At 41.2% G+C, this 13,708-nt stretch overlaps 1 protein-coding gene across 1 annotated transcript; it reads right to left on the bottom strand.

The window, feature by feature from the left end:
* Positions 1–278: 278 nt before the first annotated feature.
* On the bottom strand, positions 279–8,429 carry LOC108971906 (protein prickle). The gene is made up of 3 exons (XM_018938263.1): positions 8,305–8,429; positions 5,036–5,239; positions 279–2,655 (listed from the first exon to the last, which is right to left on the bottom strand). The coding sequence occupies exons 1-3, from the start codon at positions 8,326–8,328 to the stop codon at positions 709–711; spliced, it is 2,175 nt and encodes a 724-aa protein (XP_018793808.1). The 5' UTR covers positions 8,329–8,429; the 3' UTR covers positions 279–708.
* Positions 8,430–13,708: the final 5,279 nt, after the last annotated feature.

Here is a 13,708-nt window from a genome sequence, read left to right as displayed (position 1 = left end):
TAAAATTGTAATTTTTAACAAAGCTGAGGCAATTTTATTTTAAATCACAAATAATAAAAGTAGGCAAAAAGAAAAAAAACTAAACCGGAACTAATAAAACTAGATTTTTTTATATTTTGACGCCAATTTTAATTTTTCTACAATGCTAAAACAGCTGAGTCTTTTTATTGATTTTGTTATTTTTTAATTATTATTAAAATTAAAAACAAGTGAATATATGCGTATTTTAAATATTTTTTTTTAATATTTTCAAATCTTATTATTTCCTCTTTTTTCAATTTTTATTGTAATTTAATCTCCAAAATTTATTCTRCTTCACTTATTCCGAAGTAGCATTTATTAATTTCTGTTTTTCAAGTTTTCAATTACACTTTAATTTCCTCTTTCAACATAACTCATCRCTAAAGCAATTTATAAATCATTAATTATGTCAGATGGTAAGTGCCAACGCTTTGATACCCGCCGCCGCCGCTTTGATTTAGTGTGCCTGGAAGCCATGYACATATATTTAATTTTAAATAATTGTTGCCTCTTTTTAATTATGCTTTACATTTAAATTCTGTTGTACTTTTTGTTTTTATTTTAATATTATAGGCTTCGATTGCCAGCGGCACTGCCGCCCATTTCCACTGTTACGCTGACTGGCAACTCTTAATGGCTGCTGATACGCGCTTGCCTCGCAACTTCATACAACACTACAACAACGCATCACGAAATAATACAGTTCTTGTCCTTGTCACTCATATCCGTCGGCTTTCGTTTGCGATCATAGGCGAGCGCATCGTTGGGCACATAGCTGACGCGTACACCGCCATAATGTCGCCGCTGCGGCAATTGATACATCATATAGTCTTCGGAGGAGGACGAGGATGACGAGCAAGTTGAACAAACGCTCGAGGCATCATCCGATTCGTCGTCGCCACAATGCGTGACAGGCTGTGCTGCGGAGGCGCTGCTGGTGTTTGAAGCGCGTTGCAACACCGACGGTGGTCCTTGATAGGAGGAGGAGAGCGGTTGTGTTGTTACGTAGGTGTCGGCGCGCGTTGTGGAATGCGAGCGGTAACCATTGCTGCGATGACCCGATGATTTGCGACGACGTCTGCGGCGCGATGAGTGATGACCGCTGCCGTCGGAGGAACGCTCACCGCTACAGCAGTCTTTACTCCTGCTCCTCTCATGGTCGCGGTCGCGRTCGCGGGCTCGGTCACGATCACGATCACGATCCCGATCGCGGTCACGGTCGCGTGTGCCCGCGCCGTTGCCGGAATAACTGCGCGAACGTGGCAGTGGGTCTGGTGGTAAACCTTCGAAGCGTACACCTTTCTTTTTAACCTCACCTGTTGCGCCGCTCATTGGTGATGAGGACGAAGCGCCGCTGAGTATGGACACCGGATGTATGGGTGGCTGACCGGACTGCGTAGATTGCGGCGAGGTAATTGAACGCTCACCGCCGGAAGCTGTGGGTGAGCCCATCAATTCGGGCGGTAGCGCGGTCGAAGCCACCGACAAATTGGGTGTGGGTAGCTCACCAATGTCGGAGGGTAGTGGTGAAGTGATCGGCTCACCATAGTCTTGTGCGAATTGTTGCGAGGTAATGTGTGTGCCAGTCGTTGGTGGCTGTGTGGCCGGTCGTCCAGTCAGTTCGGGCATACTTGAGGTCATAGAGCTTTCCATTTTCGAAACATGTTGCATATGACGCGGTAGATTATATGTATGTGAGCCAGTGTGCGGCGGCTTACTAGGCCAAGCTGCATCTAAGTTGAGAGACATCTCATTGAAGTTGTAAGCAGCTTCAGATTTCAGCTCCATTGGTTGAGGCATCAAATGTGTGTATTCGCCGGGTGAGATCAGCGGTGATAGATTTTGTGAAGATGTTGAAGGMGCACCACCTGAGAAGTCTGTAAAATCACCAGCACTGCGACTACCAATCGCATGTTCCAAATCCTTGRCCACACCGCCGTCAGAGTCTGATGTTGGGTAGCTTTGTTTCGTTGGATCCCTAAGCGTCACGTCGCCTGCAATACTGACTGGCGCAGCGCTATCACCCACTCTATCACTATCATCATTCACACCGCTGGCGGTTGGTCCACTACCCGTACCCGCACAAACTATACCCGCCGCTATCTGTTGGCTCTGCAACTGATACATCGCTTGATTGAAGCTATTCTGGTGCTGTTGTTGTTGCATTGGTGACATTGGCGGTGAACTGGATGCATGACTGCTAGGTATGCGCGTTTGCGGGCGCACACGTTGCGTTGGCGGTGTCGGTGTGGTGTACATCCCAGTACCTGAGCTATCTGATGGTGTGGGGGGTTCACCTTTACTGCAAGCAATCGAACAATAAATGCAACCGCGACGCGGCAAAAAGGCGCGTCCCAAAAGCGAACAGCGACATGTGTTGCAAGAGAAACATTCGTCCGTCGCATGCCAGTGCTGGCCGTCGTGGCTCATTTGACCCTGATCCACACCAATGGACTCGCCGCAGTAGTCACAGTACTCGGCGAACATCGCGTCGAAGCAGAGCAGACAATAAGGTTTGCCTTCGCGCATTATATAACGTTGACCGCCCAGCTGCTTCTCGCACTCCTGACACGCGAAGTGGTTCATATGCCAGGCACGTCCTTCCGCTTCAGTGCATTCATCGGCAAGGATTATCTGCGCCAAGCAGAGCAAGAAAGAAACGGAAATGTTAAATAAATTTAAAAGTTGAAAAGTGAGCTGTTAAGCAGACATAAAGAAGACGTAAAGTATACCCTGAAATGAGCAATAAGTACAACAGTGCAGTGAAAGTTCTCATGGGAAGAGTCAGCGGTGCAGTTCGAAAACTTTTACTGAAAGTTTGATTAGAAATGCTGGGCTGCATCTTTGGGGAATGCAATGCGCTTTTAAATATATGAGTCGAGTCTGCGTGGCAACACTCGCAGCTGAGCGTTTGGAAGTGAGCGCAGTGGTTAGTAGAAAATTAGCGAAGGTGTTTGCTGTTAGTTCACACGCTTCGTAGAAGTTTACTAAAGTCGTATGTCTTGTGGTTTTACACTCGAAAGCAGATTTCGTAAGCAGCTTAAAGCGTAGATTGTGGGTAGAAAAAGTTCAATAACTTAAAATTTAAGAATATGTTGTTTTTTGGGTGGAAATTCACTTGATTTGCCTTTGGAATAGAGTTTGCTCACAATGACAACTTCATTGTAGGAATGTGGTGAATAGGTATTATACACATTTCGTGAATTTTACAACTAAATATTGAATTAAGAAGAACAAAATACATAAAGACTAGAAACCCTTTAACTGACCTCATATTGCATTTTCCCATAAACCAACTGCTAGTAAACTAACGGGTGTTTTTAGACCTGTGTTTTTCAATCCTTTTTTCGGAATTGGTATTTTTGATAGCAGTTATCTGATTTATATTCAGTTTGAAGTGCCATTTCACAACGAATAGACTTTTTCCGGAAAAAAATTGTTGATGATAGGCCACAAATTATTGTTGAAACGCCGTTACAAAAAGGAACGCTGTATTGCCCTGATTAAGGAATTTTTTGTGACTGAATAATACAAATCCATCCAACTATGGCGGGAACACTTCTCTAACCAGCTGAATGAGAGTGAAAGCTTAACATCAGGATAAGTTGCAATCGATTCTCCAATCGATGATGATGGAGCCGACCGAGCTATTAAAATACGGCAGCGAAGAACTGATAAGGAGGATTCATCAGCTTCTTTACAGAATATTCGATGAAAGTATGCTCGACGCTTGAAATTTCAGTGTGCTCTGTCTAATTTACAAAATGGGAGATCGAAAAAACTGCGCCAACTACCGTGGGATAAGCATGGAAAATCAACAACCAAAAGCTACATCAGGATCGGGAAGGACTCCTCCGAACTGTTCAATACCAAACGTGGTTTCAGACAAGAGGACTCCATTTCGTGAGACTTTTTCAACATACTTCAACATTTGGAGAAAATAATTCGAGCTGCAAAAGTAAACCGAGGAGGTACTATTTTCTATAAGATTGTACAGCTGCAGGCATGCGATGAGGCTGATGATATTGACATCATTGGCCTTAACAACCGCGCCGTTAGTTCTGCTTTCTCCAGAATGGATAAGGAGCGAAGCAAATGGGTCTGGTGGTGAACGACGGCAAAACGAAATATCTCCTCTCATCGCGACTAGGCACCCACGTTACTGTTAACAGTCATAACTGCGAAGTCGTAGATAATATCAATATCATCTATCTTGAAGCCAGCATTAACACCAACAAGAATGTCAGTCTTGAAATCCAACAGATGCTACTTCGGACTAAGTAGGCAATTGAGAAGTAAAATCCTCTCTCGACGAACAATGACCAAACTCTTACAAGTCAGTCATCATCCACGTCCTGCTATTTGGGGCAGAGGCATGGACGATGACAGCATGTGATGAGTCGGCGTTACGAGTTTTGAAAGAAAAGTTCTGCGGAAGTTTTATGGTGTTTTGTGCCTTATCAGCGGCGAATACCTCAGTCGATGGAATGACGACATTGACATAGTTCAGCGAATTAAGCGACAGCGGCTTCGGTGGATAGGTCATATTCTTCGAATGTGTGAAAATACAGCAGCTCTGAACAGTTTTCGGCGCAGTATCCACCGTGGGGGGTAGAGGAAGAGAAAGACTTCCATTCCGTTGGAAGTACCAGGTGGAGAATGATCTGGCTACGCTATCCAAATGGCGTCAAACAGCGAAAAGGCAGAACGACTAGCGCATTACATTAATTAAGAAGAAGAAGCCACGGCGGTCTCTTGCTCGGCTAAAACTTATCGTTATAATAAAGCTAAGTTTAACTTATATGCATTTATTTATTTTTAAAAACCATATGTAAGGGGACAGTGTGCAAATCTTGCGATTAGAGAATGACCAATAGAAGATAGCAATTATGTAAAGTTCAATTAGTAACTTTAGTAAATATTTTAATTTATTTGTGTATTTACAAACAAATAAAAGTTATGTTGTTACCTTCTGCAATTGTCTCATAAAGGTTAATAATAATATCAAACTTACCTCATCACAGGCAGAGCAGCGCGGCTTCAATGTCTCCGCATGATGACGTCCACAATAGAGGCGGCCATCGCGATGAAAGTAAATGAGATCGACTAGCAGCTCATGGCAAATGCAGCAAATGAAACAACCGGCATGCCACGAAGCATTCGGCCCCAGGCGTGTTGCGAATACWGCAATGTCGCCGGTGGAAATCAATTCATCACACTGAAATGAGGGAAATATGATAAATGCAGTGAATTTTAAATAATAGAAATGCTACTGATGAAAGCATAAATGAACGCGACTTTAAGAAAGGAAAGCGAATTAGTGAGAAATTGCTTTAGCTTGGTTTTAATTTCATTTTCATTATGGAATATTTTTAATATTATACACTAATCTATACTGAGATTGTACATATATTTATATACATAAATATTTAATTTACTTGAGTTGCACAATAATCGCTAGACAAATCTGAAAATACGCCCATACACATGCATACCCATAAGGGAAATCGCATTAAGTCTGTTATGCAATATCAAATGATTTTCTTACATACACACACATACACACTCATATTGATAATTTCCACTCGCACGCAACTTTTAGTGCGCGCTTGAGTGCGTTTGTGTTTGCTCACTTGTTAGTGCCATTGAGTTAAGTTGCTTGTTTGATTAGTGTGGCTTCAACACGTTTCGTCGCCGGTTAAGTGACAGTGACACGACGGTGCAGTGTTGTCCTGTGTCAATGCCAATGTCAGTGACAGTCAAATTGACAGTTTCTGCCGATGCGATGCTGCATACAATTACTATGCACTAGCACAATCAGCTATATTATATACATATATGCACATATACTATATGTATGGCATATGTAGATTCTTTTGTAAATAACTACGCACTCGAGGAGTGCTGAGTATGTTATTTTATTGAATTTGGCTAATTGCATTTGGCGCGATGCTGGAAATGGCATAAGCACCAGCATACTTCATATAAATATATTCAACTTTACTTTAATGAAGCGCAAAAGGAGTTTGAACTAATCTTAGTTGAGAATCTTCGAAAAGTATGAGAAATTTAGTGATCTACCAGTAGATGACTTTAACTCGAATGAAAATTTAACGAAAAGTTGAGTATTTCAACAAACCTAAACACGAACTGGATTTTCATCTTTCAGTGTGTATGGCAGCTCTATGCTATATGGCCTGATCTGAACAATTAATTTGAATATTGTAGCTTTGATTTTGAAAATAAGCTATGCCGAATTTCATTAAGCTACCTTGCAAAAAAAAAAAAAAAGTTTTGGATCGGTCAGTTTGTATGGCAAATATATGCTCTAGTTGTCTGATATCAGCGGTTCCGACAAATGAGTAGCTTCCAGGTTAGAAAAGGATCTGTAAATTTCAGACTGATAGCTTAAAAACTGAGGAGCTAGTTCGGGTATATACAGACAGACATTGTTAAATCGACACGCTGATCATTTTTATATACTATTTATAAGGTACATAGATATAACTTATATCTATATCAGTGAAATCTTGCCAGTCTCCAACGCCGCACGAAATGAATACGCTCAATGTCGAATTCGCAGAAAGATAACATTATTCATTCTTATCATACATGAAGGCAAACAAGAATTAGATATTATGATAGGCGATGTATAATCATCTTGCCACTTCCCTCGTTATTGTCCAGCTTTTGCCAGACTGAGACAGAAACTGATTAAAATTAATCGTCTTGAAAAATTTGTGTTATGCTGAAATGCTTGGTCGATTTATGAGGATCAGTTGATTCAGCTTTATGGGTAACGTTTAGAACGAAAATCTGTACAAGTGAGATTCATCGACTTTAGATCAACCGTTCAATCCTACCTTACTTAACTTAACCTAATCTACTGTACACTAAAGTGTTTTTGAAGAAGATTAATTATTAAACTGCAATGATAAACCTATATTCAAGTTACTTTTGGCTTAATTTAAGTATATAAATATATAATATAATAAAGTCTAAATAACTAAAATTTATATAAAAAAAAAAAAAAAATAATAATAAAAAAAAAATATATAAATAAATTTCAAGCCGCGGGAGATCTTCATCTTGATTTTGATAGGGTATAAGCTACTAAGTACAGTGGTCTGTTTTGAAAAATTTGTTCCAAGATTGTAGCGCTGCCTAGAAAAATTGACTGAGCAAAAGGCAGAAGTTTCGATCATAAGTACTAGAAAAGTGAAGAAAAGTATATATCTCACCATATTCGACTGCGATTTATTTACAGCCACWACTAAAGTATCTGGGAGTAATAATAGACTCAAGGCTCAAATATTAGGATCACCTAGAATACAATGCAGGCAAAGCGAATATGGATCCAGGCACGAGGCATTAAAGCATTCAAGCCAGAAAAATAAGCACTGTGCACGGGTTGCCGGCACTAAGAGTTGTCAGTGCTTTTTGAACAATATCAAGTGACTCTGCTGAAGTAATAGCCAGTATGATACTCCTTGACATCCAATGTGTTGAATACAAGCCCATATACAAGTTATCAGAGCAGTCTATAGGAGCCAAAAGAGAAGAGAGAGTCAAAAGCTACACTCGGTGGTAGTTTTACGGTTGAAAATGTTACGACACTCATGCGTCAGTTCACTAAGAACTGGAAAGCTGTCAGCGAAGCGGCCGCCTCTATCAAGAGAAAGCTGGGACAACAGAACAGAGTAAGTAGGCCTCGTCAGTCCGCGACATAGAGGATATTTAAATGTCTTATTAAATACACGAATTAATACTTAATGGAGCTTAACTACTCGGAAGTAGGTCAGGTTCAGCGGATTGAAGTTCCGCACTCCGACTTTTGGAAAATTTCTTATCAATATCTCAAAAACCGAGGAACTAATTCGCGTATATGTGTATATGCAGACAGACAAACATTTCATTTATATACTATATGGTATATATTTTATAGCGACTCCGACGTTTGCTGTTGGGTATAATTTACAAACTTCGTGGCAAAGTTTATAAACCTGTTCAGCTGAACGTTAGCAAATATTACTTTTTTCAACAAAATTAAATTATTTTTAGAGCAAAATCAATTACGTAAGAACCACTTTGGTTGTCCTTGCTAAATCATTTCCACAAAACTCCGTTTGGAATAAGCAAAGCGCACTTCAGTCATTGCGAAAAGTGGTCGGACACTACAGCACGGTAGACAACTGATAACTATTATATACTTTATGTACTATACTTACAAATATTTATATATTTATTTTTATTTTAGAAAATTTGCTGAAAAACAATACTTACACCATCGCAGGGGCGCGCACTCATCAGCTGTCTGACATTGCCACGTCCGAGAGCGTCACGTTTGCGCTGTGTGGAGAATAGGCGAAGTTCCTTGCGTTCCTCATCCGTCAATGAGTGACAGTAACGAACCTGTGAAGAAGATGAAAGATAAAAAGAAAAATATATATATATATAAGAACAACAACTATTTTAAATGGTGATGATGGAGAGTGGTGCTCAACTAAGAGCCTGGTGGAACATATTAAATGAAGGTGTGCGTGTGCGTGTGTTTGACTGTGTTTAGCTTTGTGTGGGCACATAAGTGACAAGTTAAATAATTTTGCGGTCGGCAGTCAAGTATTTATTTGAGAATTTACAATTCTTCGCCTTGTGTCAGGCACACGTGCGCATGTGTGTGTGCGTGTAAATTGAAAATTGCTTCTGAGAAAGAGTAGTCGCGCCACCATCAACGCTTTGTGGCACTCAAAAGTGGTAGTGTGGCATGCAAAACACGCCGCTGCTATTGCTGCTGTGATGGACAATCAAGTGATGCACAATGCTGATATGGCCGAAGTGTGCACTTATGTGTGGACATGTGTAAGTGTTGTGTTGCATGCACACATTTTGATTATTACGCAAGTTTTCGCTGCTCATTCCATGCCTGCTCGCTGGCAAATCATTCGTGTGGCATGTGTAGCATGCAACATTGCTGACGTGCTCCTGAATAATGACAGCCATTTTCGCGTAACTCCGGCGGCGCGGTGCGGTGGCAAAGCGGCATCAATAGTGGCTCTGCCTCCAACTTGTTTCGGTTTATTCGGTTGACTGACTGGCAATGGTTCGTTCCGCCTCCCGACTTGTTTTGCTGCATGCAAATTCCACGCAAACACGCGTCTTATTACACGGGAGAAAAGGGGTATCAGTATGTTGTTCAGTTGGTGTGTGCAGAGCAGACTTGCTTTGTCAAACTATAGATGACCAAGTGTGGACAGATGTCAAAGCGTGTAATGCGCATATGTGTTTACAAACGTGAACACATGTCTACGAATGTGCTTCCAATGACAAACAACTGTGCGTTGTGGCTGCAGCTCAGCAATCAGTTGCATGCTCGATTTTTGTCAATTATATTATTTGCCTGGTGGGAGCTGTGATTGCACTTGCYTTAAGCTAGGCACACAGTGAAGCGTATGGCATCAGCGTTGCTACTAGACTTTTTTGGTAGAATCGAGGAAGCGTGTGTAATGTCCAAATCCATTGGCAGTGATGAAATAAAAATATACTGATGCTAAAGTATTTGACGGGAGTAAGCTTCCTTACCAAGGTCCCCAATCTGTCTTGCTGACCACTCTTCAAATACGCGATGAGTGGTCCCACTATTAAAAGCTGGGAAACCCGCCAAAAAAGGGGATCCTATTGCCGGATAATTCCCTTTCTCCATGAGTTAGAACACCTGCTGCCTTGTTACTCCCGACTTTCACTCACCAGTTGAGTTTAGCAAACTTTCATTACTTAGCTTCGTTAACGCCCATATAGTTCATGGTCTCAATGAAACACCACTCTGCGGGAGGACGATCCTCGTAGCGTTGCACTTGTCAAAAGCCTTGGATACAGTCAACCACATAATGCTACTTGAGTACATGGAAAAATCTATTCTCCCTCCAGGGTTAAAGAGGTGAACTGTAAACTATCTGAACGGTCAGCAAACATCTGTACTGTTTTGTGGTAAACATTTCAAATTCCAAATTGAGAAGCATTTAACAGGTGCTCCGTGGAGTGGTGTCCTCTCCGCGTTGTCTTTCAACTTCTACATTTCGAAACTCCCTCAACAACCAACAGAAATTTCTATCACGCTGATACTTAGACGATAATGGCGTCAGGCAATGGCATCGAAGACACGGGCTCAAAAGTAAACGGCTATCTTGCCGTCATTTCACATTTCCTCATTGGATGGAACCTAACACTCTCTCCTACTCAATTTACAACGACCAAATACACAAACTGGTCGAAGAAGTAAAGATTTAGCTTTAATATTTTAGTCGATGGCGCTAAAAACCACTAGATTTTTGCTGTGAAACTCGATACTCGATTTACTTCACACTCGACCGCCATGTTGCCAAAGTACAGAGCCGCAACCAAATCATTACTTCGCTAGGTGGCAGCACATGGGAAAAAGCAACATACAGGGCAATCGGCTGGCTGGGCCTTAGTTTCGGCACATCAGTGTTGTCGCCTGAATGCAATGAAATGCAGACGAGAAAGCTTTAGATATACCGAAACACTGCACTCCGCACTATAAGGGGCTGCCTTTTAATTACTCAAATCAAACATCTACACTTTGAGGATTTTATGCTCCCAGTTAAGGAGAATATTGAACTTATCTAGAGGTAGAGGTGTTTTTGTAGAAACCATATTTGCAGTCACTTGATTGAGGTGGAATAGCCTCCCAGAAGCATCAAGAGGTCTTTCCTCAACTACGTCGTTAACCGAGGACAATACGCCGACCAGACTTCCGACGCATTTAACTTCAGACATGCGCCATTCACAGTGGAGACATATGCGTCAGCGCATGTCATACTTGTAGTCAAATCACCTACCATTGCAGGTGACGAGCTCGAGTCGATACTGTAGCAGGTCAAACTCCTACTTATCTAGAATCGACCCCCGATATATCCAATATATTAGTTTGTCAAAAAAGTCTTGCGGTATTTCTTGCTTTATTTTTATTGAATTTTCAATTGTTCATAAATTTTTTTTTGATGACTCATCCCCAGCTCTTGACCGATGCTACGGCTGCTACTATGGATGTGCCGGTCTCTTTCGACCAATTCAGCGATTTTATCGCAATTTCCGACGGTAGGCCTTTCGGAGTGTGGCGCATCTTCAACCACCTCTACACCAGAACGAAAACGTTTAATCCATCGTTGTGCGGTGGAAATGGAAACTGTATCGAGTCCATAAACTGCACAAATATTATTGGCGGCTTGAGATGCATTTTTGCCGTATTTTCTCTTTATTTTGCTCCATGTTTGCGACGCTATAACACACGGACAACTTAAAAGAAACAACAATCAATCAAACACGTRTTAGCGCGTGAAATACCTTTCCAAAAAGGTATAGCATGACCCCATGAGACGAATAAAAGTAGAACTACGCGCTCTCAGCGCCAACTTGCGAAAATACCGCAAGACTTTTTTGACAAACAATATATCTTCAGCATGMAGCGAGTTCCCGCATGACTCCAACCATGCCTTTGCATGTTCAGCTAACCCTACACTTATGGCACCCCTCTCCGTATGGAACGACCGTTTAGAGTTTTATGGTGATTGAGCCAAACGACATTGCTAATGGGACAGTAAAGGGTACTGTGAGCCAAGAAAATCGAATATTTGAAAATTCTATACTATCTTAAGGACAATATTGAATGACGTAAGTCTATACATATTCTGATATTCTAATGATTCTTACCGATCGAACACAAGTAAAGAAATCAAGCTGGAAAGCAGTATTACTAAATTTCTCTAATTCCGTAGAACTTTATGATTTTCCTTGCGTTTCGGTTTACTTTGTGCCCAGCCTTACTGACTGTTCTACAAAAGCAATTACTACTGGAAATGGATACGTTTATACCAACGTATACGCGTACGCATTTCTAACCTTTTGTCTGTAGCTCAAATTGTCAATTCGGCAGCAATGTCATTTCTATCTACAGCAAATCTGCCTTTCTCATGCGAGGGTAAATGCTGGCAACGCATTGTCCTCATTGTGATTGCATTTCAATGTCCCACAATTATGCGGGCACTGTGGTCTTTTTTCGCGAATGCAACGGTACCGTGTACGGTACTACATGCAGTAGGCGTGTGGGCGTAACTCGTGTGATTTATGYCACAAATCAGTTGTTGGAATTCAATTTAAATGCAGTAAAATGTGTGCTGATGATGCAGTCATTGAAGGGAATCGATTTTGTTTATGTTGTAAATGTGGGTCCTTGCAGTTAAAGGGTGGCTTTACTTGTGAAGTTAAGTTTTGGCTGAAAGTGAACAATTTTGTGGATCGGTGGTAGTTGCGATCGCTTGCTAGACTATTATAGACACAACTCTTCTTTTTGTAAGGAATTTTTTGGGATTGCAGCATTATCAATAACAACAACAACAACCTCACCTCACCTTCGAAATCCAACGTAGTTCTCTCTCAAATTAGTCATCATCCCCGTCCGGTTATATTTTGCAGAGACGTGKACGATGACCACATCTGATGAGTCGTTTTCGAGTTTTCGAGAGTATTGTCCTTTGCGCATTGGCAACGTCGAATACTGCAGTCGATGGAACGATGAGCTGTACGAGATWTATGGCGACATTGACATAGTTCAGCGAATTAAAAGACAGCGGCTACGTTGGATTGGTCATATTGTTCGAATAGATGAATACACCCCAGCTCTGAGAGTATATCTGATTTTTTTTTTTTTTTTTAAATTTTTAGATAACTTCAAGTGAAATTTATTAGCAAAAAACGTATCTGGCGATGGCGATGAGTTAATATCGCATTGCATTTCTCTAACAGTAATTACTTAAATTTATTGCGTCTCATTAAAACTTCACTTCTATCCAGCTCCCGCTGGCAGCCACATTAAGAGCTAGTAACTACAAACACCCATACATCTGTAAATGTCAAATACACATATAAAMACTTACTAAAATCCAAATATGTTATGCAAATGCATGTGTTGTACGGTTAGCCAGCGACGTCGCAGCCAATCAACATATCGATCAGATATTCTCATATGTGTCCACGAAAGCCTTGCCAGCAATGAACTCGCCACTCGCTACTCGTACACAGTGGGAAGTGCGTGAAACTCGTTAGACTTAAATGGCAAACGTTAGCTTCTTTGCGTACAACGATACCAATGCTAGAGAAGAAGCACATGCAGCGGTCGACTTGCGGCGTGCGACCGGCCACATGCTGATTCCATCCTGCAAACTGTTGGCGGTGGACCAGTTACGCTGGACAGCAAGGAATTGGGGCAATTTTTAACGTAAACAACTTATTGAGCATCGAAAATGTCTAATAACAAGGAATTCCGTTTAACACAGAAACATACAGAGGTCCGTTATGAAGTAAAAGTAGTGCGGAGTGCTTGGTGGGGTTGCGCCGCGTTTGGGTATGCAAATTATGCGAAACTTGTCACAGMTTGCCTATTTATGGTCGGAGCGAAGTGCGTGGGTGAGAAGACACTGTGTCAGATTTAGAAAATGTTAAAAATGATATTTATATTACATAYGTATGTACTATATGTATATGCTGGTATGTATATTTATAACATGTCGGTCATCTATGTTATTATTTGGTAGAGTTYGTTGCTTCAAATAGAATTATAGTGCCACTACCACCCTCATAATTGAACGCGCTCATCGTAACTGCGGCCATTACA

Source organism: Bactrocera latifrons, unplaced genomic scaffold (assembly GCF_001853355.1).
Source record: "Bactrocera latifrons isolate USDA-ARS-PBARC rearing strain unplaced genomic scaffold, ASM185335v1 scaffold_365, whole genome shotgun sequence".
NCBI lineage: Eukaryota > Metazoa > Arthropoda > Insecta > Diptera > Tephritidae > Bactrocera > Bactrocera latifrons.
The sequence above is the reverse complement of the archived record's forward strand: the minus strand, read 5'-3'. Positions and strand labels throughout refer to the sequence as shown.